General features: G+C 40.7%; 3 protein-coding genes across 3 annotated transcripts; all 3 read right to left on the bottom strand.

The window, feature by feature from the left end:
- Positions 1-691: 691 nt before the first annotated feature.
- On the bottom strand, positions 692-5,384 carry LOC126687595 (probable protein S-acyltransferase 16). Its single transcript, XM_050382155.2, has 7 exons — positions 4,936-5,384; positions 2,684-2,776; positions 2,499-2,600; positions 2,268-2,345; positions 2,091-2,189; positions 1,901-1,996; positions 692-1,288 (listed from the first exon to the last, which is right to left on the bottom strand). The coding sequence occupies exons 1-7, from the start codon at positions 5,206-5,208 to the stop codon at positions 1,175-1,177; spliced, it is 855 nt and encodes a 284-aa protein (XP_050238112.1). The 5' UTR covers positions 5,209-5,384; the 3' UTR covers positions 692-1,174.
- Positions 5,385-5,658: 274 nt separating this feature from the next.
- LOC126687589 (laccase-17-like) lies at positions 5,659-21,484 on the bottom strand. Its single transcript, XM_050382149.2, has 6 exons — positions 21,362-21,484; positions 9,380-9,531; positions 9,040-9,284; positions 7,953-8,081; positions 6,896-7,858; positions 5,659-6,252 (listed from the first exon to the last, which is right to left on the bottom strand). Exons 1-6 carry the CDS (start codon positions 21,458-21,460, stop codon positions 6,122-6,124), a joined length of 1,719 nt encoding a protein of 572 aa, XP_050238106.1. The 5' UTR covers positions 21,461-21,484; the 3' UTR covers positions 5,659-6,121.
- On the bottom strand, positions 17,121-18,665 carry LOC126687600 (uncharacterized). Its single transcript, XM_050382158.2, has 2 exons — positions 18,002-18,665; positions 17,121-17,898 (listed from the first exon to the last, which is right to left on the bottom strand). Exons 1-2 carry the CDS (start codon positions 18,176-18,178, stop codon positions 17,251-17,253), a joined length of 825 nt encoding a protein of 274 aa, XP_050238115.1. The 5' UTR covers positions 18,179-18,665; the 3' UTR covers positions 17,121-17,250.
- Positions 21,485-27,665: the final 6,181 nt, after the last annotated feature.

Here is a 27,665-nt window from a genome sequence, read left to right as displayed (position 1 = left end):
AAAACACCACTAACTAATTCTGTAGCTTTCCATTTGCATCTTAGCAGTCCCTTATCTGTTATTAACTGTGTGAAGCGTTTGTAACACGAACTAACCACATGCTGCCACCTCGAAATAGGCGCGTAGGGTGATGACAAAGATAAGACCCACGTGGGTTTGTGGGACATGGTTCCATTTTTTAGACCCATGGGTCATGACCTTTCGTTGAGCTGGGGAAATCACCCGTAGGTGGAGGCTACAAAACCAGCTGGTTTTGGATTAAACAATAAACAAAAATACAAGGAAGAAGCAATTATCTTCTATAAATTTACGAGCAAATTACTCTAAGCCTTCTCATATTTATTACTATAATTTACAGTTTGATACCCCTTATTTAAAAATCAAATGATTTAGTACCTCAATTTTAATTTTATAAACTATAAAACCCTTCACATTTAAGGGTCATTTTAGCACTTTTAAATATTATGGTATTTACATTGATCATGACCATCCTAGCACCAAAGTTTCAATTTCGCTGCCGCAAGATCCACTCTCCGCTGATGGAAATGAGATTTTTACATCTGGGTTTGTTAATAATGCTGAAGAAAAGATTAAACAAGCAGCTCTATTACATATGATAATTCATAGTTATGAAAATAAAAAATGCAAGCCAACCATGTATTGTTGGAGATTTCATTATGAACGCAGAAAATTGACACAGAAGCAAACCAAAATTGTTTCAAAACTTTGATTATTGTTTGATGTTACAGAATTCACAGTTTTGTTGTCCTAATCAAACTCTTTATCATCTTTTCTACACTCTTGACGGTAAGCAGGGATTCTATTACCCTTACAAAGATACTAACTGGACTACTGTCAGCCCTACATGATCTACGTTATCGCAGCTGAATCAGAAAAAAAATTGAAAATGTACAATTGTTTCACAACCTGCACACCTTAATTTCAACTGTCACAAGGATAGGGCCTTCATGTTTGATTCATTGCCTTGTGCCGCTCTATTCTGCAGTAGCAAGCATTTTCTAGACTACTGTGGTTTTGCTAAAGAATTTTTTCATCCCTCGAAACTAAGCCAATTGAAGGAGTCCCAACATCGACATTCACCCACAATTTGACAGTTGAGACATTTGACATCAAGCCATGCAAGTGTGATGAGACAACCCAGTAAAATGGAACTTCATTTGGATGAAGACCCGTTAATAGAGTAATCATAGGCTGTTCGGAAGCGAAGACCTGAACCAATATGTCTTGAAATGGGACACACCCAACAAAAAATACTTGGACCCAGTACCTGAAGCAATCCCAGTTATTAGATGTACAATAAAATCTTAGAGGTCTATTGACTCATGCATATTCATCATATTCAGAAATAGTCTTTAGCCTTCTATGTGGTTTAGTTAAAATGACCAGCTCTCTGATTGTTTTAATCCTCAGATTTACATTGTTCACGAATACCATAGAAAATCACTTTCATGACAAATCTGAAACTGGATCAACGCCCAGGAAAATACACAGCACCGCAACAAACTAAAACCAAATCTAGGAAACCAATTACGCACGACAACAGGACAGGCAGCAAAGAAATAGACTTGCGGTTTTTACTTGCCTACAGCATGCAATAGTAAATTTTCACGTTTTCTAGAAGTGCATGATACCATCTGTCTAAAGTCTAGAATACAGAAAACGTTATACTATAGAACCAACTTAGGTAATAGAGCATTGCATAAAATAAAACAACTGCTTTTCATTTATGAAGCAGCAGAAGGAAGGAATCAATCAAAGCAGTCGCACATTAATTTTTAGTAATTATGCTAAAGACCAAATTCTTAAATTTTTAAAGCTTTCTAAAGAAGCATCATTGGTTGCTTGTATTAATAAAAGAAAAAGGAGCATAGGTTATTACCGTTGTCAAATTTTCATAGGCTCCAATATCATATGGATGCTTATAGACATCGCCTCCTTTCTCCGCAAGCCACATGGCTCTTACTCCTTCATGATACTGTCAAAATACCCAAAATAGTTCTTATCGAGTTCCAAAAGAAATTTTACAAACAGATATAAAAGAACAACAAAAACAGTTAATTTCTAATGACCTCAATGGTGCTTTTATTGTGCAGAATGAGGTAGACATGCCAACCCAAAAGAACTCCAAGCGCTATAGTTAGGGGGATTAACAACAACCCAGATATAACCTGAAAGTATCAACTGAAGTGCAATTAATCAAACAATTAAGTGCTAGCTAGGACTTTAGAATGGTTAACTGAGCATACATATATACTTCTGAAAGAACCACCGGTTTGCTGCTCATCCTTTTGAGGTTCAACAGTTAGACTGCCAACAAGCAAGACCTGAAATTTTGTAGTACAATTAAGAATAATAATTATGATGAGTTGCTAGTCAATGATGTCAACATCGCAACAATAGAGCTCCACCAGACCAAAAAAAAAAGTATAGCAAGCAACACATTTCAAGTCAGGCTTAAATGAAAGATATTGACATACCAGGGAGTAGATGCAGGAAATCACAGCATAGACGACGAACACAAAGAACACCTTATAGTTTGCGTGGCCTACGCAGTTATTTATCCAAATGCAATGATGATCCTTACAATCAACAGGCAGCACTTCAACTAACTAATCAATGATATTTGCAATAAGACATCAACAAAAGCATAGATCCCGCATACCATTCGCAATACGCATCTTTTGCAAACACGACAATGATGAGCACGGGGTGGTTTATAGTGAGAACACTTCTGGCAATAGCGCAAGTCTCCCCCCTGCAAACATTCATAGATTAGATAACAATTGCATGATAGATAATTAAACACTAGAAAAGAAAAACCAATGCAGCAGTTGTGAGTAACTCATTGGAAAGAGTTCACTCTAGAACAATCACAATGTCGGAAAGCAAACACGATTTATTATGGTAAGTGGTAACATCATAAGATTAGGACTGCAATAACCCAATAAAAAGAAAACTTCTAAAAGTTCCATTTATTCGGATAGCGAATGAAACGCAAACCATCCATTGTAAATTGAACAAGCATATATTGTAAGCTTGAACAAGGAGAAGCGACTGGTAAGAGTTCGCTAAATGTCCAAACCATCAATTGTCACATGCTTAATAAACAAAGACTACTGTAAGGAATTCATCTCTTCAGACCATTATTTAAGAATTCGTTGTTCGTTACTGCATCAATCCAAGAATAACTATTCCGAAATGACAAAACCAAAATCAGATACAGATATAGTACGGCTTAATACATCATTTGACCCCTAAACTATACACTTTTATTCTCTGAGACTCTTAAACTAATTTGATATTCTATTGGACCTGTTAACTTTATTTTTTGTTCTATTTAACCCGTCAACTGCAACTTTTTTGCCGATCTGACCTTTTTCCTCCAACGTGGCAAAAGCGCGTGTTTTCAAACGCTTTGAAGCGCGTGAAGGATAATTAAAAAGTATAAATTGTTCTATTGAACACACGAACTACACTATTTTGTTCTATTTGACCCCTGAATTTATTTTTTTTCCTATTACACCTTCAAACTTTTAATTTTTACCCATTTAACCTTCTCCAAAATACAATTATTTAATTTTTATCCATTTAATTTTCTAGAAAAATAAAATAATATTGAAATTTAGTCAAATAATTATATAATATAACTTTTTGTACATGTAATTATTTGTTTACATTTCAATAATGATAAATGAAGTTTGTCTGTTTTTAACGATATTATAAAATATATAAATTTACTATACTGTGATAATATTAAAAAAAGACTAAATTTTTTAAAATATTATAATTTTTAGTGTGTTTCACGAATTTTCAATTTTAATACGCCAGCTTTTAATTTTTTGCAATTTCAAACTTTCAAATCAATTCTGAATTTTTAAAATTTGTGTTAAGATTGGAAAACACGCTAAATTTCATGATTTAAAGCCTTAGATGATTTTTTTTCAAATAATATGTAAAGTACATCACTTTTTATTTTAAATTAAATAAAAAATATTTAAGCTTAATATATTTTTTGACCCATAAACCTTACCCTTTTATTCCCTATAACCTCTAAACTATTTTAGTGTTCCATTGAACCTCTTAACTATTTTTTTTATTCTATTTAACCCCATGTCAGAAAAGCTATGTCAGCAATTCTATCCACGTCATCGCGCGTGGTTTGCACATTCCGTGTGAGGGGTTAAATAGAACAAAAAAAAGAGTTAAGAGGTCCAAAAGAACACGAAATTAGTTTAGAGGTCGCAGAGAATAAAATGGTATAGTTTAGGGGTCAAATTATGTATTAAGCCGATATAGTACAATGCATCTGTTTCAATTTGTTCATTTTCAGGGACATTAGTTTTGTTGCATTGCAACAAGAAAAAACCGACGAGTACTTTCGTCAATTACTAATCATCCCTGCATCTAAGATATACAAACGTCCAAAATTAACGACGACGGGTGAAAAACCCATATCAACTCAAAATCTCAGATGACAAGTTGACAAATCAACAACCCTAATATGATGGATAACTGAGATTAAGTTTCAGCCAACAAATCCTAAAGATCTATGTAGCACGGACACTTCAATTAATCAACGTGTCCCATTTCGAAAACGTTTCGGACACTTGACATTTTGAACACGAAAGGTCATTTTTCCATTTAAACATCATAAAGTTCGTTACTAACAATCATTTTCAAATTACTAACACCAAACTTATACACTCAGAAAACTAACAATTGCCAAATTACTAACACCAATTTGAGTCTAACCACTAAAATTATGATAAAAAAAATACCCTTTGACTTCTTTTATCAATCAAGATCCACTAAATTCACCAAAAAAGAAAAACCATGCAACAAAATTATCAAAAGATCAAACATTTTAAAGAAAGAACAAACAAAATTATAAAGAATTATTATTTGTTACTGTACTTTGCGTTTGATCTCGTGAACAGGATTATCAGCATCTTCAATATCAGGCGCGTAAGCGGACGGGACCCGACCCGGATCGGTGAAGATAGCCAAACAATAGTTAAGAACACACATGAAAGCCATAGCGGTGAAAACGACGGCGTTTATAATCCCCGGCGAGGTCATAAGACCAAACCAACTCTCTACGAAAACAAAGAGCGTTGAAAAGTAAATGAAAGTGATTGCCAAAACGACGACGATGACGGACAGAGAGAAGCCTGAACGTCGTTTCATTGTTTGTTTTAGTTAGAGAGAGAATGGGTGGTTAATGGAGGCACCGGCGTTCGAAACGACGGCGTCTCCTGAAGTTGGTGTTTGGATCCTAATATTTTTTAATTGTGATTTGTTGGAAAAGCAAAATGGAGTTGGTGACGGTCTCCTGTAAATTCTAGATGCTGCCGTTAGTTTATTTTAGAGCAAATTTGAGTTTTATTCACAATTTAATACCTCAATTTTTATTCCCTCAACAATTAGAGATTTCTGTTAGTTCCGTTATTAATTTGATATTCACTTTCAAACTATTTAACACCTCACTTTTAATTATATTAACGATTTGATATCTCATATTTTAAACGATTTGATACCTCACTTTAATTCTATTAATTATTTGATATCCAAATTTAACAAAAAATTATAATTGTTTGCAAAATAAAATTTCAATATCAAATCGTTTGACAAATGATACATCTCGAATACAAAATTAAATAGATTATTTAAATTTGCTGAAATTAAACATTATAATGTCACAAAATTATTTCATTGAATCTTATATATATTATAGATCACATCTTCCACAAATGGAATAGGTGAAACAACTCTACTGAGATTTATGAAAAGGAAAGGGGAAACACAACAATCAATTTATTTTCTGGCACATCAAGGGTTACCAAAAAGATAAATTTTCAGATAGATTTAGTATATCACGTCATCCGTGAACTAGTCTATTATATTATGACACGTCATTAAAATAGTGGCACTATTATATTTTTTTTTTACACTTTTGAATAGTAATATTTTGATAATGCCATTATTTTAATGACGTGTCATAATGTGATAGGTTTAGTCTACAAATGACGTGAAGGATAGAGTCTACCTAAAAAAATTTCAAAAAAGAAAAAGAAAAATTACAAATTGTGAAAGGGGAAAATCAACATTTTGGTAGATCTTGGGGAGGAGGAGGCAATTTCTGATTAGGAAGGGGTCCATCTAAAACAATCCAAGCCATTCTCAATCCCCAGCTCAGGTGAACATCAAAGTGGCAATGCATCAACCACACTCCTGTATTTATATCATAATTCTTATTATTGGTGAATGAATTTTTCATATATATCTTATAACAAAAATTGGGAGTATTAATACAAGAATATATCCACATATTAATCAGATGGTACTATTGTTGAAAATAAAATGTAATTTAGTCTATTAACCTATTTTTACCACAAATTAATCCATTTATATTGAATGATTTTAAAGAAATCCAGTAAAAAGATATTATAGTTTTTCAAAATGTTTTTAGGCTTAATTACTTTAAAATTTATGAACTTTAAATTCGAAACATCAAACTATTTTTCGTCAAAAAAATGTCAATGTGTGGATACCGAAATAAACATTGTTCCGGTGTCCATATTAGCAATTTTTTACTGTTAATTGCTCGTGTTTGGAATTGTAAAAAATTTAAAGTTGGTGCCCAATGTAGTCAAAATTCAAAATTTATGTTAGATGAAAACACATTAAAATTTGTGATTTTTAAAAAAATTAAACCTGTTATTACTTTTTATTTATTATTTATCGACCTAGCAGATTGCTGCCCAATGCTTCTACCGTTTGAGTTATTGCTCATTGGTATTTATTTATAATTTATAATCTATTAAACTACATATTTTTAGTGACGGACAATGAATTTGTTTGCATGCATACTCACCAGGATTATCTGCTAGAAATCGGATAGCAACCCAACCACCAGAAGGAACACCAATTGTGTTTCTTTCAACAGGATCAACAATGTTAAAATTGACAGGATCATTATTCGGATCAAAGTTTCCAAATCCTGACGCCAACACAAAGAAATTGAAACCATGCAAATGAAGAGGATGGCTTTCATTTCCAAGAATACTTGTATCCTGCAACACAACTTCCACACTGGTATTAAACGGAAGCACAACCACCTTAGTTCCATTCATCACCATCGTATTATTCGTCGGAGTACCCGTAAAATCAAACGGTATTATCGGACTACTCGGAAAATCAGCAGTGTAGACACCGTTAGATTTTCTAAAATAGTAAGACTGAAGCAAAGCTGAAGTTGGTAAAGAGAATGATATATTATTAACAGAAGCTGCAAATTTAGTCCCGTTAGGTCCCTGGCAAGTCTGATTTTTCGGGCAGGGATTAGTTCCTAACCCGACGGTGAAAAAGAAGCGTTTCGCTACTTTCTTCGGCACATTAGCCGGGTACTCAGCGCTCGCTAAACTCCGAAGCCTGTTCGAAAAGGCAAAAGCGAAAGGAGTATCGTTCAGAGCAGGTAGGGTCGGTTTTAGAAGAGGAAGTTGAGTCATTGATAAAGGGTTATGAGGCGGTGGTTCGTATTCGAGAATAGCGGCCACGGTGGTGTTGTCAAAGGTCCCGGAGCCGGTGGCGTATGGTCTTGCTAATATGAAGAAGCTGGCGTTAGGATAAAAGGGTTTGGTGTGAAGTAGAAGGTTCATGGTTTGGCCTGGAGTGATGAGGAATTTGTCTGTTTGAAAAGGTTTGATGTAAGTTGCATCAACTTCTACTACTGTTGCTGTGTGATTTGCGATGCTGATAAAGAGTTCATCATTGAGTGCTGCGTTGATCAGACGGAGGAGATAAGTTTTGCCAGGTTTCACCTTCAACTTATATGTATCTGTCAAGAAATTTTAGTAATTACCAAATCGTCAATGTAATTCTAGTATAATCAATTTGAGCACCTAAACTAATCAATATGTGCACATATATACCCTTGGCAGAGCAGTTGTATAATGGCCCTGGAAGTCCATTGATGGTATAGGCATCAGAAACGTTAGGACCTCCACCTGTTTGCAGGGACTGATTAATGATTGCATCAGCATCTGTTTTAAACCATTCCCCTGCATTTCAACCAAACTATATATCAAGTTCATCTCACTAAATTTAATCTCTATTTCAAAATAAAATAATTCAAACTTATTATGTGGCAACATATTATAAGAATATGCTACTACTTTTTTTTTTTTTTTGAATTCATCAAATCTCATTAAATCGAATATGAAACAGTTACATTTGTAAGAAATTCGGGATAATTCGAAAACGAAACCCGATGACCTGACATGGAACAGACAACATGCTGTCTGATTCGCAGATCTTACTTACAAAAATAAAAATAAATTATTAACTGTTTCGCTAATTAAGTGCAGTTTTCAATCAATCTTCGATCAAAGTTAAAATGTGCGGATAGGACGACTGTTGTGGCGATTAGTAAGTATAATATTTAATTTTAAAAATATATTTCATTTGATCGTCACTGTCGTTTAAAAAAATTACTTTGTTAATACTATTTAATTTGATACAAATTTAAATTAATTTTGGAACCAAACTAAAATATATGACAAAAATTTATTACTCGTTTAACCCATTTTTTAGCGGTAAATAAACATGCTCATAAATTTGGCTATTCGTCTAGTCTGTCATGCAGGGCCGGATCTACCCTTGGGCTCATGTAGGCTGGAGCACGGACTGCCGCTGAAAGTCTAGAGGACCGGCGTTGGTGTTCTGAAAGCCAGACATGGCTGCTGGCACTAAAGACGAGGGACTTGAACCATAAATATTATTTCAAATCCGGCCTGAGTCTGAGCCTATATATTTTTTTTATTTTTATGAGGATTTTGGACTTCCATTGCTATGTATTTTTCAATAAAAGTTCAGCCCGAATCCGTATATTACAATATAAAAGGCAGATTTATATAGCAAATATAAGGCTCGAACCGGACTCGGGACATGCAATAAAATCATAAAGCCTATGGCTCGGTCCGAGTCCTGCACATGAACATGTGGTAGGAAACTACTTACCAAAGAGAATGGGAAATTGCTTGTAAGGTTTGGGAAATGGATAAGGGACACCAAGTTTTGGTAGAATTATTAAAGGACCATAAACAGTGGCTCTTAGCCATCCAATGTGTGCATGCCAAAATAATGTCCCTCTTTGCCCAACTATTGTAAAATTGTACACATAAGTTGAACCCGGTTTAATAGGGCACTGTGTTACATAAGCTGGTCCGTCGTACCACCCACTTCGAACCTGTCGAACTCCATGCCTATTTCATAATCATTCAAATGTAGATATTATCGTTAATTTAATTAATAGAAACCTCAAAAAATCAATTTAAAATCAAACTCAAAATGACGGTACCAATGAATGGAGACATTTTTTGGAGAATTGTTAACGACTTTGACGACAAGTCGATCGTCTTCCCTCACAATAATACGAGGTCCCGGAAACTTTCCATTGACAGTAACAATGCTCGTTGTGTTACATAGCCGAGTCACATTTTTCACTTTAATCTGCAAAAATAAAAACAATAAATTTCACATTCACATTCTATTTAGCAAAAACAAAAATTCACATTCTTAGTCCGTCGATAGGGGCGCATTACTCGAATCCAACAAACACGAAAGCCGAACATTCTCATCCGTTCATAACTGATAATGAGACCAGCAACAAGGCGGTGAAACAGCCTCACCAACATGAAACCTCACCAGGTCAAACGAACATAAGGACCTAATGCCTAGTGACCATTTTCGACCGATCTACCAGAGGAAAAGACCACGGAGAGACCGAACTACATGATTGACCATCCCGGAGTAGCCATACCTCTATCACAGGTATCAGATAGCTCGGTTCACGGTGTTTGGCCGAGTTAGCATTTTCCATAACAAACTCTGAACAGAATCTGACACATAGGCGTTTCCATGTACTGCATATCTTGCTCGAGAAACGAGATCCAACGGGAGCAAGCCACGTCTACTAACCGATTTTGTGGGGACCAAAAAGAGTAAGAATCCACTACGGAATACACGTGCTAGGTAAAACTATATAAACCACCTTATCAGCAAACCCTAAAGGTATCTCTTTTTTCTCACTCTACACTCTTTTCTCTTCTTTTCTCTTCTTCTTTCTTCTTCTCCAAGCAAATACTGACTTGATCGTCGGAGCGAATGACCGGTGACCTCCACCGGTTCTTCGTCTGACTTTCTGTGTTCTTGTTCTTTCAGGTTCATCTGACCGGTCCAGGCGTTGGTGATTTATCACTTGGCGCCGTCTGTGGGAAACGTTTAAATATCCCATTTTCTCTTCTTTTATCTGAGTTTGTGACATTGTTGCGCGATTCTGATTGAAAAACAATGGCTAATGACCCTAGCATTGAGAGGATAGACCCTCTGGAGACGGTCGCGGATACTACTCCGGTTGGGGGAAGTTCTGCCAGTGGTCGTACTTCCGTGATCACTGGTTTAACACCTCCGGCCAACACGCAGATGGGAGGGTCCAGGGCCTCTGGCAGCGGAGCTGGTTTTATGCCCGCGTATGGGATGGAGAACTATCCTAGGGTGAGCCCATTCACCTCCGATACTGGTCATACCACTCTATCCACCCCAGGGACCACCGTTCCACAGAGCTTCCTCCACAACACGTTACCTCCCACTCAACTCAGTTTTCCGGTAGACACTACACCGGTGCCAATCGGAACGGGAACGGTTTCTGGGCAAGATATACCCCCGGCGGTCTTACAAGCTCAAGAATATCTGGAATACATGGCTCGCCAGTTGCATCAGGCCCAGCAAATGCATCTTGCTGTCATGGCCCAGTATTACCCAGGATACAACGCCGCTACGACTCCAACCCCAGTGCATCCAAGCACAACACGGGTGACCGGAGGTCGGGGTATACCTGCTGAAGGTGCTACAGTTCTGGGAGCAGAAGGCCAGAACGCTCCTATTCCTCCAAGGGAGGGATTGCACGGAGAGGACCTACCACCGGATAGACCGCGTAATACAACCGGCTTGGGAAGAGAAGTGCCAGATCCGGTGGTGGAACCTCTGCAGGCTGCTAGGGCAGGAGTCCCGCCAGCTAGGAAGGAAGTAGCTGAAAGTGTACATAGCTCGGGCAACGACCACCCGGACAGGAAATCGATAGGTGCTGAAGTCACACGACTGGTCCAGGCTGAACTAGCCAAGCAGAAGGGGAACAAAGCTGTGTCGAGACCGGTTACCTTACTTGGCATAGGAAGCCCCCTCAGCCGAGCTATCCTCGACGAGCCATTCCCAGATAAGTTTAAATACCCCACTATAAAGCAGTATAATGGAAAAACTGATCCAATGACACATCTAAATTGTTTTCAGGTATCAATGAGTGTTCAGAACGTTTCTGATGCCTCCATCTGTAAGATCTTCCCGACCACCTTGGTTGATGCTGCGCAGAATTGGTATCAAAGTCTGGCGGATGGATCCATTGAAAGTTTCCAAGCTTTGGCTCTAGCTTTTAAAACGCACTTTGCTCCGAGCATACAGAGGAAGAAAAAGTCCTCCGACTTAAAGAAATGTTTTCAGAAACCGGGAGAAAGTCTGAAGGATTACATATCTCGTTTCAACTCGGAAGCGGTCCAAGTGGAAAATCTCATTGATGATACAGCCATTGACGCCATGAAAGATAACACCACTATGGGATCGTTCCGGGACAGTCTCATAACTAACCCAGTGGAGACATACACTGAACTTATGGACCGAGCATGGAATTATATGAATTTGGATGAGGAGCGACAGAGGCAGGCACCCAGCTCGGTACCAAATACCCAGAAGCACACCTCCCCTGGAGGGGGGAGAAGTCAGGAGCGTTTTCGATCCAATTATGAACCAGGAGGGAGAGGGAGACCCCAGTTCCAGGGTGGCCCTGGCCGAAACAGTGGAGAGACTACAAACTTCAGACCGAGCTACAATATCGGAGGAGGCGAAGATAGTTATATCGACAACAGAGGGCAGGAGAGGCATTTTGTGCCGTTAAATACTCCCCGAGATCAGATCCTGATGTGGATAAAGGCTAATAATGAGTATATTTCTTACCCACCCCGGATGACGAGAGAGGGAGATAAAACAAAGTGGTGTGATTTCCATGAGGGGCACGGGCATGAGACCAAAGATTGCGGTAATTTAAGAAGAGAGCTGGATCGAATGGTGTGCAGAGGAAGGTTGAAGGGTTTCGTCACCAATCCCCCGCAACAGCCACCGACGAGTCGACCTAACCCAGTCCGAAATGAGCCTAGTACATCTCGGGAGCCTGATCCCCAGGCCAAGAGGTCTCAAATAACCGGAGTAATTAATACGCTAGCAGGAGGAACTGTAAGCTCGGAAAGGCGTTGCAAGAAAAAACAGAAAACGGTGATGTCGGTCATGGAGGGACCCCGGTGGCCCGAGGTATCATTTTCCCTAGAGGATGGCAAGGGAGTGGAGTTCCCTCATGAGGATGCTCTGGTTATTTCGGCGGTTATCCAACTAAAATGGGTAAGACGACTTCTAGTAGATGATGGGAGTTCGGTGAATCTGCTAACTTTGGCAGCGTATTTACAATTGGGAGGCACCCGATCAGAGCTTAAACCTGTCAGTACACCTCTCCTCGGTCTAGGAGGAACACCGGTAAGCCCGGAAGGAATGATTGAGCTAGACTTAATACTCGGTGTCGAAATCCCACAAAAGGAGGGACGAGCTGGAATTTTGGCGGAACCAACAAGGCAGGTAAAAACTCTTTTTATGATTGTCGATATGCCACTAGCTTATAATGGTATACTGGGTAGACCTATGTTGTATAGTACAGGTGCTGCTACTTGTATTAGATATGTGATGATGAAAGTGCCAACTGAGAAGGGAGTAATCGCCATACGAGGCGACCAGAGGGTATCTAGAGAATGCTACATGACCACAATTCAGCCCGCCGTAGAATCGATGAATATCGAAACCCCTGAACTCACTCTGAAAGAGAAGAAGGGTCAAAAGCCGCCCGAGCCCTTGGAAGCGGTCCAAATTCCTAACAGTGACATGACCGTGCAGATGGGCATCAATTGGCCATCCGAGGGCCGAGCAGCCGTCATACAACAGATAAGAGAATTTGCATCCGAGTTCTCTAATAAGCCGGAGGAGATCGGGGGGGTAGATCCCCAAGTCATAACTCATAAGCTGAAAGTTAATCCCAATTGTAAGCCGGTGAAGCAAAAGAAGAGGGTTTTTTCTCTCGAAAAACAAATGGCGATCAAAGAAGAAGTCGACAAGCTGCTTAAAGCAGGTTTTATCAGAAGGGTCCACCATTCGGAGTGGCTCGCCAACGCAGTATTGATCAAAAAAGCGAATGGAAAATGGAGGCTTTGTATAGATTACACCGATCTTAACAATGCCTGCCCGAAGGACAGTTTCCCCCTACCGAGCATTGACCAGCTGGTAGATGCAACCTGCGGTTTTGCGGTTTTTGCATTTCTAGATGCCTCCCAGGGTTACCATCAGGTGCCAATGGATGAAAAAGATGAAGAGAAAACATCCTTTGTCACAGACATGGGAACATTTTGTTACCAGAAAATGCCTTTTGGATTGAAAAATGCTGGAGCAACTTACCAGAGGTTAATGAATTACGTGTTTGACGACCAGCTGGGGCGGAATGTGGAGGTATACGTCGACGACATAGTAGTAAAGTCCAGGAGCATTGAGGGCCACGCAAAGGACCTCGCTGAGACTTTTGCCAAGCTAAGGAAATACAACATAAAGCTCAACCCGGATAAGTGTGTATTCGCGGTAAGATCGGGGAAGTTCTTGGGGCATGTAGTATCCGAGAAGGGGATAGAGGCCAACCCAGTGAAAATCGAAGCAATCAGAGAGATGAAAGCACCTCGGTCGGTGAAGGAAGTGCAGAAGTTAAATGGATGTGTGACGGCGCTCGGGCGTTTTATGAGTTGCTCGGCAAAAAGGTGTCTGCCGTTTTTCAAAACATTGAAAAATACAAAGAACTTTCAATGGAATGACGAATGTGCAAAGGCATTTGAAGAGCTGAAGGTTTACCTTTGCACTCCGCCAGTGCTCGGTAAGCCAGAGCCGGGGGAGATCCTGTACTTATACCTTGCAGTGGCAGATGAGACGGTAGCGGCAGTCCTGGTTAAGGAAGAGCTGGGTCTCCAAACACCAATATACTATACTAGCAAGGTTTTGAAAGGACCCGAGGTACGATACGCAAAAATCGAGAAGTTTGCTTTGGCGCTCAGATCGGCAGCATTAAAGCTAAGGAGGTATTTTGAGGCACACGTAATCGTTGTACGAACCAACCAGCCATTAAAGAAAGCATTGCACCGACCAGAAACCTCGGGCAGAATGGCTTCATGGTCAGTTCAGATGAGTGGATTTGACATCAGGTATGAAGCTAGGCCGGCCCTGAAAGCACAAGTTCTGGCAGATTTCGTAGCTGAAACAACTACTCATGATCAACCAGCAGAAATAGACACAGAATTGATAAGTTGGATCCTAGAGGTGGATGGGGCATCCAATTTAGAAGGAGCCGGAGCCGGTATAGTCTTGAAAGGACCATTGGGCGTTGAATTGAGGAGCTCAGTGAAATTCAGTTTCAAAGCGTCCAACAACGCGGCGGAATACGAGGCACTCTTGGTCGGACTCCGGTTGGCCAACATAGTCAAAGCAGAGCAAGTACTAATTAAAAGTGACTCACAGTTAGTGGTGAAGCAAATTTTAGGAACTTTCGAAGCAAAAGATCCTGAAATGAGGAGGTACGTGGATAGAGCAAAGTACTTTCTTGACCGAATATCCGATCGTGGGGGAAAATGGGAGTTTGAGCAAGTACCCCGGTCTCAGAATGAAGAGGCTGATCGGTTGGCTAAGTCAGCTGCCCGAGGAGAGAGGCTAGCTGGGGTGCATTTTTCCACACTCGCCCAATCGAGTATAGATTACCCCGAGACAATTTTCCTTACCCAACCGTTAGATGAATGGATGACTGGCATTGCTCGGTATCTAACAGAAGGTAGTCTCCCAGAGGATAAGAGGGCGGCCTACAAGATCCTATGCCAAGCACCGCACTATGCCTTTTTAGAAGGGATCCTCTACAGAAAATCTTTCCTCCGACCTTGGTCTCGATGTTTAACTGCCGAAGAAGGAGAATATGTCTTGAAAGAAGTACACGAGGGCACATGCGGTTCCCATATCGCACCGCGGTCACTAGTCAAAAAGGTAGTCCTGCAAGGATATTACTGGCCATTGATGCTTAAGCAAGCTGAAGATCTGGTAAAAAAATGTGAAAGATGTCAACAACACCAGAATTTAAGGCACACCCCTGCCACCGAGCAATCACCAATCATCAGTCCTTGGCCTTTCTCCACCTGGGGAATTGATATCCTGGGTCCTTTCCCGCCAGCGACTCGGAAGAGGAAGTTCCTCATCGTGGCAATTGACCATTTTACTAAGTGGGTCGAGGCAGAAGCAGTAAGCGACATCACATCTGCTCGGGTTAGAGAGTTCTTTTGGAAAGAAATAGTCTGTCGATTTGGGCTCCCACGAGTTCTGATAGCTGACAATGGGAAGCAGTTCGACTGCAAGAAGTTCAAGGCTTTTTGTGCCAAGTCAGAAATCGATCTCCGGTTCACTTCAGTGACACACCCACAAAGCAATGGCATGACCGAAGTAACAAATCGGACCATTTTAAAAGGACTGAAGACAAGGCTAGACGCCAGGAAGAAGAAATGGGTGGAGGAGCTGCAGAACGTACTATGGGCTTACCGAACAACACCACGAGAGGGAACCGGTGAAACTCCTTTCTCTCTAACATACGGATGCGAAGCCATGGTGCCAGTAGAGCTCGGTATGCCTACTCTAAGAGTCCAGTTTTTCAATGAAGCAACAAATGAGGAAGAACAAAGGCTAAGCCTGGATTTACTCCAAGAAAGAAGGGAGAAGGCCTCTGCTTACATAGAAGCATATAAACAAAGAATGGCGAGATACCATAACAACAGAGTCAAGCCCCAGGTTTTTCAGTTGGGCGATCTTGTGCGTAGAAGAGCGGATATCGGAAAAGGAAATGCTGGGGTAGGCAAATTAGAAGCAAATTGGGAAGGGCCATACCGGGTTGTTCAGGTCGGCAGAGGGGGAGCATATCACTTGGCCTCTATGTCTGGTAAGACCATACCACGAACATGGAACTCGCAAGTGCTAAGGAAATACTACCAGTAGCAGGAAGTTAGAAGCAGTTTTTTGGGCGCTCTATGTTTACCTTTATTTAAGCATTTTTCGTGGTTGTAAGTTGAGGTTCAGGGGTTTTTTCACTTATGTTTGGGTTAGGCTTTTGTAAAACTCAAACATAAGTTTTTCCCCTTATATATAAAAAGAAAAGTTTAAAAGACGTATGTACTAAGAAAGGCTTGGGCCGTCCTAAGAAAGGCTTCGGCCGTCCTAAGAAAGGCTTCGGCCGTCCTAAGAAAGGCTTCGGCCGTCCTAAGAAAGGCTTCGGCCGTCCTAAGAAAGGCTTCGGCCGTCCTAAGAAAGGCTTCGGCCGTCCTAAGAAAGGCTTCGGCCGTCCTAAGAAAGGCTCTGGCCGTCCTAAGAAAGGCTTCGGCCGTCCTAAGAAAGGCTTCGGCCGTCCTAAGAAAGGCTTCGGCCGTCCTAAGAAAGGCTTCGGCCGTCCTAAGAAAGGCTCTGGCCGTCCTAAGAAAGGCTTCGGCCGTCCTAAGAAAGGCTTCGGCCGTCCTAAGAAAGGCCCTGGCCGTCCTAAGAAAGGCTTCGGCCGTCCTAAGAAAGGCTTCGGCCGTCCTAAGAAAGGCCCCGGCCGTCCTAAGAAAGGCTTCGGCCGTCCTAAGAAAGGCCTCGGCCGTCCAAAGAAAGGCCTCGGCCGACCTAAGAACCCTGTGGCCGTCCTACGGCAGCACATCTAGAAAGCAGATTTTTAACCATCTTCAGAACTACCTTTTTTCAATTTTATTTTAGTGACCAAACAATAAGTAAAAACCTATCACGTACCGAGATAAACTATCATGCACTTTGAAAGAATATAGAATTTCAACACTTAAACAAAAACACAAAATCAGAACCTACAAAGGGAAAATAGCTCGGTAAAGGAAAGGAAAGACAAGAAACAAAAATACTAAAAAAGTATTCAAACCAAGATACAAAAGTTCATTAAACGTACTGCAAAAAGCAAAACAGGACCCCACTAAGGGATCCAACAAATATTGTTTTTACAAAAAATAAACGACATCACGCCCCAGGAGCCCTATCATCCTCCTCCGGGGAAACGAGGTAATCATCCTCTTCTTCCTCAGGAGGGAGAGTAGGCACAATCTTGATCAGCTCATCAATATCGAGCTCGAAAGGGGTTAAGTCTACATTCTCCCCTCCCAGAGCTCGGGCAGCATCTGAAACCTTCTTCTCACCAGCACGAAGGATTTGGCGAAGGTTCTCATAAAGTTTATCTTCCTTGTCGGTCAGCTTAACCCCCCATTCCTCATCCCTCGCCAGAAGTTGGGATCTCAATTGCTCATCATGCACCTCGGCCTGCTTCCGAAGCTGCACCACTTCATCCTTCAGCTGATCGACCGCTATAGAGTTCCTCTTGGTGATATCGCAGAGTTGCTCTTCAAAATCTTTCTTTAAATCATCTCGGTCTTTAGTCAGAGCAGCAACCTCACCCGACAGGCCCTCCATCCTAACAGCGTCATCCGACGTCCTCTTTTCTAGTTCCTCAACCCGTTGGGTTTTCTCCTTCAACAGACCTTTCTCCCTCTCCAGAGCCTCCTTTGCCTCAACCAACCGCTCTTTCTCCACCTTCAGCTGTTGGCACACCGCCTCCCAGTCATCATGGAGCTTCCCATATGCCTCGGTCACCAGGTGACCAACCTGAGCCGACTGAATGAAAATAAAAGCAAAAAACAACACGCAATAAGTAAAAAAAAAAAAAAAAAAAAAAAAAAAAAAACAACAAAAAGGGGGAAAGAAAACAACAAAATACCTTAAGGCTAAGAGATGAGATCATCGCCCCAAAATTCCGGGGAGAGGCTTGCCTATAAAGGGCCCGGTCATCAGGGAAAGTAGTGACCCGAGCTACCTCGTCAGCAACCGGTAGAGTATCCAGGGTAACAGCCAGATGATTCTTCATACAGCACAGCGACATCCAATCAAAAAACATCGCAGGCGTTATCACTGGAACCTCGGAGGAGGTGGAAGCATCCGGGTTGCCATCTTCTCTCTTTCTTTTACCTGACCTTTCAGTCTGAAGGGTGGTCAGGTCAAGGTCGATAATCTGCAGAAGATCTTTGACCGGAACCCGGAGAGGCTGATTGGCCTCGTCTGAGGTAGACACCCGGTCAGGCAAGTTACGATGTTCCGGAAGGACAAAATCCCGACCTTCCGGATCATCGTTAGATACCCGAACCGGGCTCTGTTGAGCCAAAAGAACGGGAGGCGCCTCCCCGGTTGCACCCCCCGGGATCGGAGGTCCCACCCCACGAGCAGCGGGGCCAGCAGCCAAGTTGCTCGGAGCCACGTTGCCCGGAGCAGCAGGTTTCGTTTGAGCAGCAAGAAGAGGCTCATTCTTCTTTTTCTTCTGAGGCCTTTTCTTCAACCTAGAGGGATCAATCTCCACTGCAAAGTCAAATATTGAGATCAGTCAGTACATATACCCAAAATAAAAAAAAAAAAAAAAAAAAAAAAAAAAAAACCAAAAAATAAAAATCAAACACCAAGACGTATACCGTTAGCCATCACAGCCTTCTTATCTTTAGACCAGTACTTAAGGGGCAATTTAGGGAATAGGTGGTTTGCGTGTGGGATCCCCCGAGCAAGGTTAGCTTGGTGGAGGAGATCTATGCTGGCGTACTCCAGATCGCCAGGAGTAAAGAAAGACTTGTCTAGCACTTGTGGTTTATTAACCCACAACTTGCAAGATAGGAAATCCTTCTGATCCGACCTCGTTACTCGGAAGAAATCTTCCCGCCAGTGCTTCAAAGAATCTTGCATGCCTAAAACCACCTTCTCAATAAATCCACTCCGGGACGGACGAAACCGGAAATGGGCAAAATGTTGATTGTCTACCAGCGTCATACTATAGAGACAGGCAAATAAACGAACGCTGGGGACAATTTTATGAGCTTTACAGCGTACTAAAAAGCATGTAAAGTGCCGCAGCGCGTTGGGATGCAGCTGGGCAAGAGGAACTCGGTACGTTTGGCTTAGCTGCTCGTACAAGGGGTCCAACGGGAAGCGAATTCCGGATTGCAGGTGCTCGGTGAAAAGTGTAATAGTGTTGGAAGCAGTCGTCACATTGGCCAGCTCCCCCTCTGGGACCAAAGAGAGAGCATACGGTTCGTTGATATCAAACAAACGCCTAACCTTAGCCAGATAAGCTTCCGTACACCGAGATGGAACTAAAGACTCCTCTTCATCCTTCTTAACTTTCTCAGCAGGAGCTTTAGCTTTCCCTTTACCCTTACGGCTAACCTCGACCCTCTCCTCGGTCGGAACTACTTCAGATCCGGCCTTCCCGATTTTCTTTTTAGACTTCCTGCCCCGAACTAAAATGACCGAGTCTTCGAGCTCGGCGGGATCAGCAACGTCTTCAACACCTCTTCGAAGGCGTTTTAACGGTCTATCTACCCTCTCAATAGGGGAGTCTACGTCCACCCCATCCGACTCACTTTCACAATTGTCGGTATACCCCTGACCTTCGTGTTCATCATATTCGTCCGACATACCTAAAGAGAATAGAAGCCTAAGGTAAAAAGGACTACCGAGATATCACAAACAGGTCTTAAAACAAATTCCTAATCTCAGAAGATTAAAGGTAAAAAACACAGACAAAAGTTTTTCCTAATAGACGAACACGAAGAACACGAAGAACACGAAGAACACGAAGAACACTCAATACCCAGTTATCCCCGGAAAATCACTGACAAAACTTTCCAAATATGCAGAACCAAGAGTCTCCCTAACAAATCCAAAGTATAAACGAATAAACGCTAAAACATGCAAAATCCTAAGCCAGATTATCACTACGCAGTATATCAAAAAACAAAAACGAAGCAAATCATGTCATATACATACAAACAGAAATTAAAAAGGGGGAAGAAGAACTCACTGGACAATGTAGCGGCAGATCACACAGAAAACAGCAAATATAGGGGAAATGAGCACCGGCAACAAAGAAACACAACCTTGAAAGCAAATTGACGAGGGAACCAGAAACAGGGAACAGATGTGTAAAGGGAAGCGTTTTTTCTTTCAGTTTAAAGGGAAAGAGAAGAGAACCGTTTTTCTTTGAGTTTCAGTTTAAAGGGAAAAGCAAAGGACGCAGCGGTTAAGGGGAAATTAAAGACACTCCAAAATAGAAAGTAACTGAAAAAGGAGGGAAACTGAAGAGTTTCACGTCAACACAAAATTTTTCAAAAAACCAGAAAAAGAACAAGTGGCAGTCATCTAAGCTTAAATCACATCGGGACAAACAAGATTGATGCACGTCGCCTACAGCTGTCACAACCAAACAAATCATGCCAGAAAAAGGACAAGTGAAGCGACGTATCCTCTGACAACATATACATGAGTCTGACACCGGACCAACGGAACTCAGTCTTACCCCACGCAAAAATTCAACTCGGCCGACGAAATCCCCAACCACGAACATAAATGTCCGACATCCTGGGGGGGGACTAGTGATAATGAGACCAGCAACAAGGCGGTGAAACAGCCTCACCAACATGAAACCTCACCAGGTCAAACGAACATAAGGACCTAATGCCTAGTGACCATTTTCGACCGATCTACCAGAGGAAAAGACCACGGAGAGACCGAACTACATGATTGACCATCCCGGAGTAGCCATACCTCTATCACAGGTATCAGATAGCTCGGTTCACGGTGTTTGGCCGAGTTAGCATTTTCCATAACAAACTCTGAACAGAATCTGACACATAGGCGTTTCCATGTACTGCATATCTTGCTCGAGAAACGAGATCCAACGGGAGCAAGCCACGTCTACTAACCGATTTTGTGGGGACCAAAAAGAGTAAGAATCCACTACGGAATACACGTGCTAGGTAAAACTATATAAACCACCTTATCAGCAAACCCTAAAGGTATCTCTTTTTTCTCACTCTACACTCTTTTCTCTTCTTTTCTCTTCTTCTTTCTTCTTCTCCAAGCAAATACTGACTTGATCGTCGGAGCGAATGACCGGTGACCTCCACCGGTTCTTCGTCTGACTTTCTGTGTTCTTGTTCTTTCAGGTTCATCTGACCGGTCCAGGCGTTGGTGATTTATCAATAACTAAGAAATAAAAAATGAAAGAAACAGCAATAATTGTTTTTGATATACATACATCAAACTTGTAGTGCCTAGTTACACCGGCTAGGGCAAGCTCATTGAGGAGACAAAAATTTAGAAATGAGAAAATAAGAGTACCCAAAAGAGTTCTCATTACAATAATTCCTCTCCCTCTCTCAATCTTGAAGAATTATGCTTCACCTAAAGCTAATGACACTATGTATATATAGACAAGAAAAAGGGGATGGGTTAATGCATGAATTTATGGAAGAAATTAATATATAAACAGATACTAAATTATTAACTATCCTATGTTTCAATTTAATATTGCATTTTAATTCGTAAAATGAAATTTCGTATATCAATCAAGTGATATGGAGTATATTGTTAGAGTTAATATTGAGTTAAATTATATCAGTCTCTTGGTCTTATATTAGTACGGATTAAAATTTTATTACCAAATTGAAATACAGATAATAAGATTTAGTACCACATATATTTTTAAGGCAAAATATATTTATATATTCACAATTATGATGAAATTAATTCAAATATCTTTAAGAAACAATTTTGAGAGTCTAATCTGTCAGATTTACAAAATGATGATAATTAATTAATTATACTCGATAGGCAAATAAAAACTATAAGGAGTATACTAAATAAAAATTCAATACAATTTAAAATCTTAAATTATTATTATGATTACTTAGTCCACATTTAGAGAAATGTTTTTTTGTTTATAAATAATATTTATAAAAATACTTTAATCATAATATATATATGGCTTAATCACCAAGAAAACCCCCACTTTTTAGCCCCTTTTCAGTTGCACCCTGACATTGCAATTTTGTCAGCTGCACCCTAATTCGCACCTTTGGATTTCAATTCCACCCTCAAGATCAAATTAGACTCTTTTTCATTCGGGAAAAATTCATAAAAATCCTTATAAAGTACTCGTTTGAACTCTTTTCCACACAAAAAGTTAAAAATGGATGACTTATTTTAATTTTTTTCAAATAGAAAAGAGATCAATTTAGTACTTGAGGGTGGAATTGAAAACCAAATGTGCAAATTAGGGTGCAACTGACAAAATTGCAACGTCAGGGTGCAATTGAAAAGGGGCTAAAAGATGGGGCTTTTTTTGGTGATTAAACCTATATATATATATATTGATAAATTTGGTTAGATAATTTTTTAAGCTTTTGTAATCTTTCTTCAATAACATCCTTATTTACCATAAAAGTAAGTTAATAGACTAAATATATTTTATTTTTTATTAAATTTTTTTATAATTATTTACTGGTAGGATATAATGATCGAGATTTATAATTGATGGACCATAATGTTTATTTTTCTTTTTGGAATATTTGCGTCAATTTAGTTTTTTTTTTTTTTGGATTAATGATTATTGAATTAGCACGTTCACAGAACATCATTTTGTCTATCTTAAATTATGATTTAGATATTCATCACAACAAAAATTATGATTTAGATTGAGAACAACTTTAGAGTGTTGTCAAAGAAAATCTAAGTGCTTTTGACCTTGTTTAATTTATCTTCATCTAAAAACTTTCCTTGAATATATAATTAGTTAAAGTTTCTCTCAACTGAGTAGAACCCGTGTTACAGGCTCCATCCTGTTCAGTAACCAATTTCAAGTTTAAAGTCTTCATCTTTACTCCTCACCTAATCTTGTCATTATCATTAACTCCACCGGTGCCTTTCAATCTTAATGGCAGACTCTGCTAGCATTAATGCCATTCAAAACTCAATTTGCTCCTTACAACTCTCAGAAGATAATGAAGGAGCCCAGAAGTTCACTCGCCTCTGCCTCCTTGGCAAAATCCTGGTGTCTAAGCCATATGGCCATTCCCTACTTCATTCGATCCTCTCAGAGGTTTGGAATCTTTCTCATCACTTTGATGTGCAAGATACCAGACTTCCCAATGTCTTCATCTTTAAGTTCCGGTCAGAAGCGGACAAACAGAAAATCCAAAATGGAGCACCATGGAATGTGCGTTTCAACCTCCTCATTCTCAAAGATTGGGATCCCGGGACTCCTCTCAGCGAGGTGGATTTCACTAAAGAACGATTCTGGATACAGGTAGAAGGACTGCAGCTCAATCAGATAACGAAAGATAATGCGAGATTAATTGGCAATACTGTTTTCGCTGGATTCATAGAAGCCAACATTGATCTCAGCAACGCTTTTGATGGCTACCCTTACCTTAGAGCTCGGGTCTGGGTAGACACAGAGAAGCCACTCCCTATGGGTTTCAATAATAACAAAAATGGGAAGGAAACTTGGATCACTATCAGATATGAACGCCTGCCATACTTTTGCCAAAAATGTGGAAGGTTAGGCCATGGGCCAAAGGATTGCACCTTCATCCTTACCATGGAAACGCTTGATCAGAGGAGGGCGGAGCACAGGGACTACGGTCCATGGATCCGAGCAGATACCTTGAGCCCAGCCAAGGCGGCGCGTGGAAAAGCTGCTTTGCCAAACTCTAGTGCCCAACAACCAAGGGAGTTGTTGCTGCAATCTGGAAGCATCGAGCCGAACACCATCTTATCCGCTGACAACCTGTCCACTGACATCCTAGGTAGCAATGATAATGCTAATACTCTGGATATGGGAGCCTCTTCTCTTGTCCACTCTATCTCAATCAAGCAGCCAGAAAGCCGGAAAAAAAGGAAAATAATTAATCCTATGGATAATGAGGACCACACAAATAAAGCAGCATCTGAAGAGGTAATACCCAACTTTCACTCTTTAATCATCAGAGAAGAGGGCTTAGACAAAGCCCATAACTACATTAAAACACCTCTTCCCATCAAAGCCAAGAAAAACAGACTTAAAGCCCAGGCCCGTTTGAGTTTATGCAATACATCACAAGATAACGTTGCAAGTCACGACCCAGAAACCACATCTTTTTCTTCCCCAAATGACAATACCCATACCAAAACCCCACCAACAGACCAAACTCAACTCTCTGATAATGAAATCCCTGCTGGAAATGCCACGGTGGCCGGCTCAGTGCCACCACCCCAGCCATGACTATCCTTGCCTGGAACTGCCAAGGGCTAGGGCAATGCCTGGCAGTTCAAACCCTTCATGGGTTAATCAAGAAATATTGCCCCTTCTTGGTGTTTTTATCGGAAACGAAGCAACAAGAAGTAAAATTGGAGAAACTTAGGCTTAAATGGGGATTTAAAGAAGGAATTTATGTGGATCCGGTGGGCAATAGTGGCGGCCTTGCATGCTGGTGGACTGACAATTGCCAAGTTCAGACTTTGTTCACCTCTAAGAATTTTATTGACCTTTTGGTTACCTTTAGAGGTACCTGGCACTTCACTGGTGTATATGGTGCTCCAAATTACAGTGCCAGAGATGAGGTATGGTCTCAGTTAAAGAATCTGCACCTAGGGAGTCATATTCCTTGGTTGTGTCTAGGAGATTTCAATGCCATGCTCACTCCTACTGACAAACAAGGTAGGAATCCGGTGAATTGGGCACAATTGTTTGATTTTAACAATCTCCTATCTGAGCTTGAGTTGCTGGACCTAGAATTCAAAGGTCATAGGTACACCTGGACTAATAGGCAGCTTGGAGGCAATCGCATCTGGGAAAGAATTGATCTGGGTTTAGCGAATATCAATTGGAGAGAGAAATTTCAATATGCCCAAGTGTTTCATGAATCCCTCATAGGCTCTGATCATAGGCCTCTAATTGTGGAACTTAATTGTCGAAGCAAGCGCAGAAAGTCTCTTTTCAAGCTCCAAAATAGATGGCTCGAAGAGCAGGATTGCTATAATGTTGTTTGCCAAGCCTGGGCTAATAGTAATGGCTCTGGGAACTCCCTCTCGCATAAACTTCAACGGTGTCGTAAGGAACTTATTCACTGGAGCAAAAAACACTATGGCAACTCCGGAAAGCAGATTGCTTCTCTTAAGAAGCAGATAGATGCTATTCATGCCCAGAATATAGTTACTGAAGACATGGCGGCTCAAGAGAAGTCTCTCCTCCTATCCCTGGAAGATTGCTACAAAAGAGAAGAGATGTTTTGGCACCAAAAATCTAGAGTCAATTGGCTACGCTATGGAGACCGAAACACTAAATTTTTTCACTTGTCCACCATTGTTCGAAGGCAGAGGAACCAGTTGGCCAAAATCAAGAATTGTAACGGAGCCTGGATTGAAGATGAGGAAGCCATCAGGGATCATGCACTGCAATTCTTCCAAAAACTTTATTCTAAAGAAAGCACCAGAGTCTCTCAAAAGGTACACGATGTTTTGCTCCCTCTCATTAATAATTCTGATAATTTGGCTCTCGGAGCTGATGTGCATGATAGTGAGATTGATAGAGCTGTTTTTCAGTTGGGAGCTCTTAAAGCTCCGGGCCCTGACGGCTTTCCGGGTTGTTTTTACCATAAATACTGGCCTATTATTAAAACCGATGTCTATAAAATGGTTCACAATTTCTTCCGTACTGAACATATGCCTAGAGATATCAATTTTACGTATATTTCACTCATTCCTAAGACTAGCAGCCCTGAATCTATTAGCGACTATCGGCCAATTAGCTGTTGTAACTTTTCGTATAAAATCATTTCAAAAATTCTTGCTAATAGGCTCAAACCCATCTTGAAATATTATATTACTCAAGAACAAGCTGCTTTTGTGAGTGGTCGCTGTATTTTTGATAATATAATTGTTAACCATGAGGCTATTCACAACTTGAAACTCCGTAAAAAGGGAAAGAAAGGATATTTTGCTCTAAAGATTGACATGCTTAAGGCATTTGATCGCCTGGATTGGGGTTTCATTCATTTAGTACTTAGCAGAACCGGGTTCCACAGTAGATGGATCAGATGGGTTATGAAGTGCATCCGCTCCGTCACATTTGCAGTCATTGTGAATGGGCAGCCTTCCTCAACTTTTAGTCCCACTCGAGGTATTCGTCAAGGTGACCCTCTCTCCCCGTACATATTCATTATAGTCTCTGACGTTCTCTCGAGACTCATACATAAGGAAAGAGAGATTGGTAATCTTGAAGGCTACCGTATTACTCCCCGTTGTCCTGCCATCAGTCACTTGCTTTTCGCTGATGATACGGTCCTATATGGTAGAGCTGCTGTTCGTGAGGCTCACAATCTCAAGACAACGCTCAATCACTACTCTAATGCATCGGGTCAGAGCATCAACCTCCATAAGTCAGACCTATACCTTAGCCCTAATACGGATGTCATTCTGAAAGGCCGAATTGCGTCCATTCTTGGCATTGCCGAAGTCTCTTCGTTTGGGAAATATCTAGGTGTTCCTTCTAGCTGGGGAAGGTCTAAGATCCAGGCATGCCAATATCTGTTGGACAAAGCCCTCAAGCAGCTTCAATCTTGGAAGAGCAGACTACTCAATCAAGCTGGGAGAGAAATCATGATTAAATCTATTTTACAAGCGCTCCCTACCTTCCTCATGTCTGTCTTCATTCTCCCTAAGTCTGTTATCACTAAACTTGAAAGCTTAACTGCTAAGTTCTGGTGGAATGTTGATTATAGCCACAAAAGCATACATTGGAGAAGTTGGAATAAAATGACTAAGCCAAAATCAGATGGGGGATTGGGTTTCAAACAACTATCGGAATTCAACAAATCTCTAGTTGCTAAACAAAGCTGGAAATTGCTACAAGACCACACTTCTCTATGGGCCAAGGTCCTCAGAGGTATTTATTTCCCACATACTAATTTTCTCGAAGCCAAGCGAGGTGGACATCCCTCATGGGCCTGGACAAGTATTCTTGCAGGGAGAGAGCTCATTACCAAAGGAGCTCACTGGACCATCGGAAATGGTGAGTCTATTGACATTTGGGAAAGTAAATGGCTTCCGGACTCTGAGGACTTCAGATTACAACACCCCACTGTTAGACTTCATGGTGTAAATAAAGTTGCAGATTTAATGAACAAGCAAGAAAGAACCTGGAATTTCCACACCATTCACAAAACATTTACTCCTAAGGAGAGCCAACAAATTTTATCTCTGCCTTTGGGATTGCTGAACAAAGAAGACAGCATAATATGGCATTACACCAAGTCAGGGACTTACACTGTCAAATCTGGTTACAAGCTTTTGAATATGCAGCAACATCACACAGCCAACGCCAAACTTTGGAACTCTATATGGAACCTGAAGGGTCCTCCTAAAATCAGAAACTTTATTTGGAGATGTGCTTCTAATGCTTTAGCAGTGCAGTCCAACCTTTTCAGAAGGAACTTGTCCAGCTCCAACCTGTGTAGAATCTGTCAAGCCTCAGAAGAAGACATAATGCATATGCTTATTCATTGTCATTTTTCTAGACTAAC

This window comes from Mercurialis annua, linkage group LG1-X (genome assembly GCF_937616625.2).
Source record: "Mercurialis annua linkage group LG1-X, ddMerAnnu1.2, whole genome shotgun sequence".
Taxonomy (NCBI): Eukaryota; Viridiplantae; Streptophyta; class Magnoliopsida; order Malpighiales; family Euphorbiaceae; genus Mercurialis; species Mercurialis annua.
The sequence above is the reverse complement of the archived record's forward strand: the minus strand, read 5'-3'. Positions and strand labels throughout refer to the sequence as shown.

What these genes read in the sequence shown, in the direction of transcription:
- LOC126687595 (XM_050382155.2), bottom strand. Translation starts at nt 5,208, where the DNA reads ATGAAACGACGTTCAGGCTTCTCTCTGTCCGTCATCGTCGTCGTTTTG. An exon ending in AAAGATGCGTATTGCGAATG is followed by an intron (nt 2,601 to 2,683) that starts GTATGCGGGATC and finishes GTTGATTGTAAG; the next exon opens with GATCATCATTGCATTTGGAT. An exon ending in ACAATAAAAGCACCATTGAG is followed by an intron (nt 1,997 to 2,090) that starts GTCATTAGAAAT and finishes GTATTTTGACAG; the next exon opens with TATCATGAAGGAGTAAGAGC.
- LOC126687600 (XM_050382158.2), bottom strand. Translation starts at nt 18,178, where the DNA reads ATGTTTTTTGATTGGATGTCGCTGTGCTGTATGAAGAATCATCTGGCT. An exon ending in TCTCATCTCTTAGCCTTAAG is followed by an intron (nt 17,899 to 18,001) that starts GTATTTTGTTGT and finishes ATTTTCATTCAG; the next exon opens with TCGGCTCAGGTTGGTCACCT.
- LOC126687589 (XM_050382149.2), bottom strand. Translation starts at nt 21,460, where the DNA reads ATGAGAACTCTTTTGGGTACTCTTATTTTCTCATTTCTAAATTTTTGT. An exon ending in ATACAACTGCTCTGCCAAGG is followed by an intron (nt 7,859 to 7,952) that starts GTATATATGTGC and finishes ATTTCTTGACAG; the next exon opens with ATACATATAAGTTGAAGGTG. An exon ending in ATTTCTAGCAGATAATCCTG is followed by an intron (nt 6,253 to 6,895) that starts GTGAGTATGCAT and finishes ATATAAATACAG; the next exon opens with GAGTGTGGTTGATGCATTGC.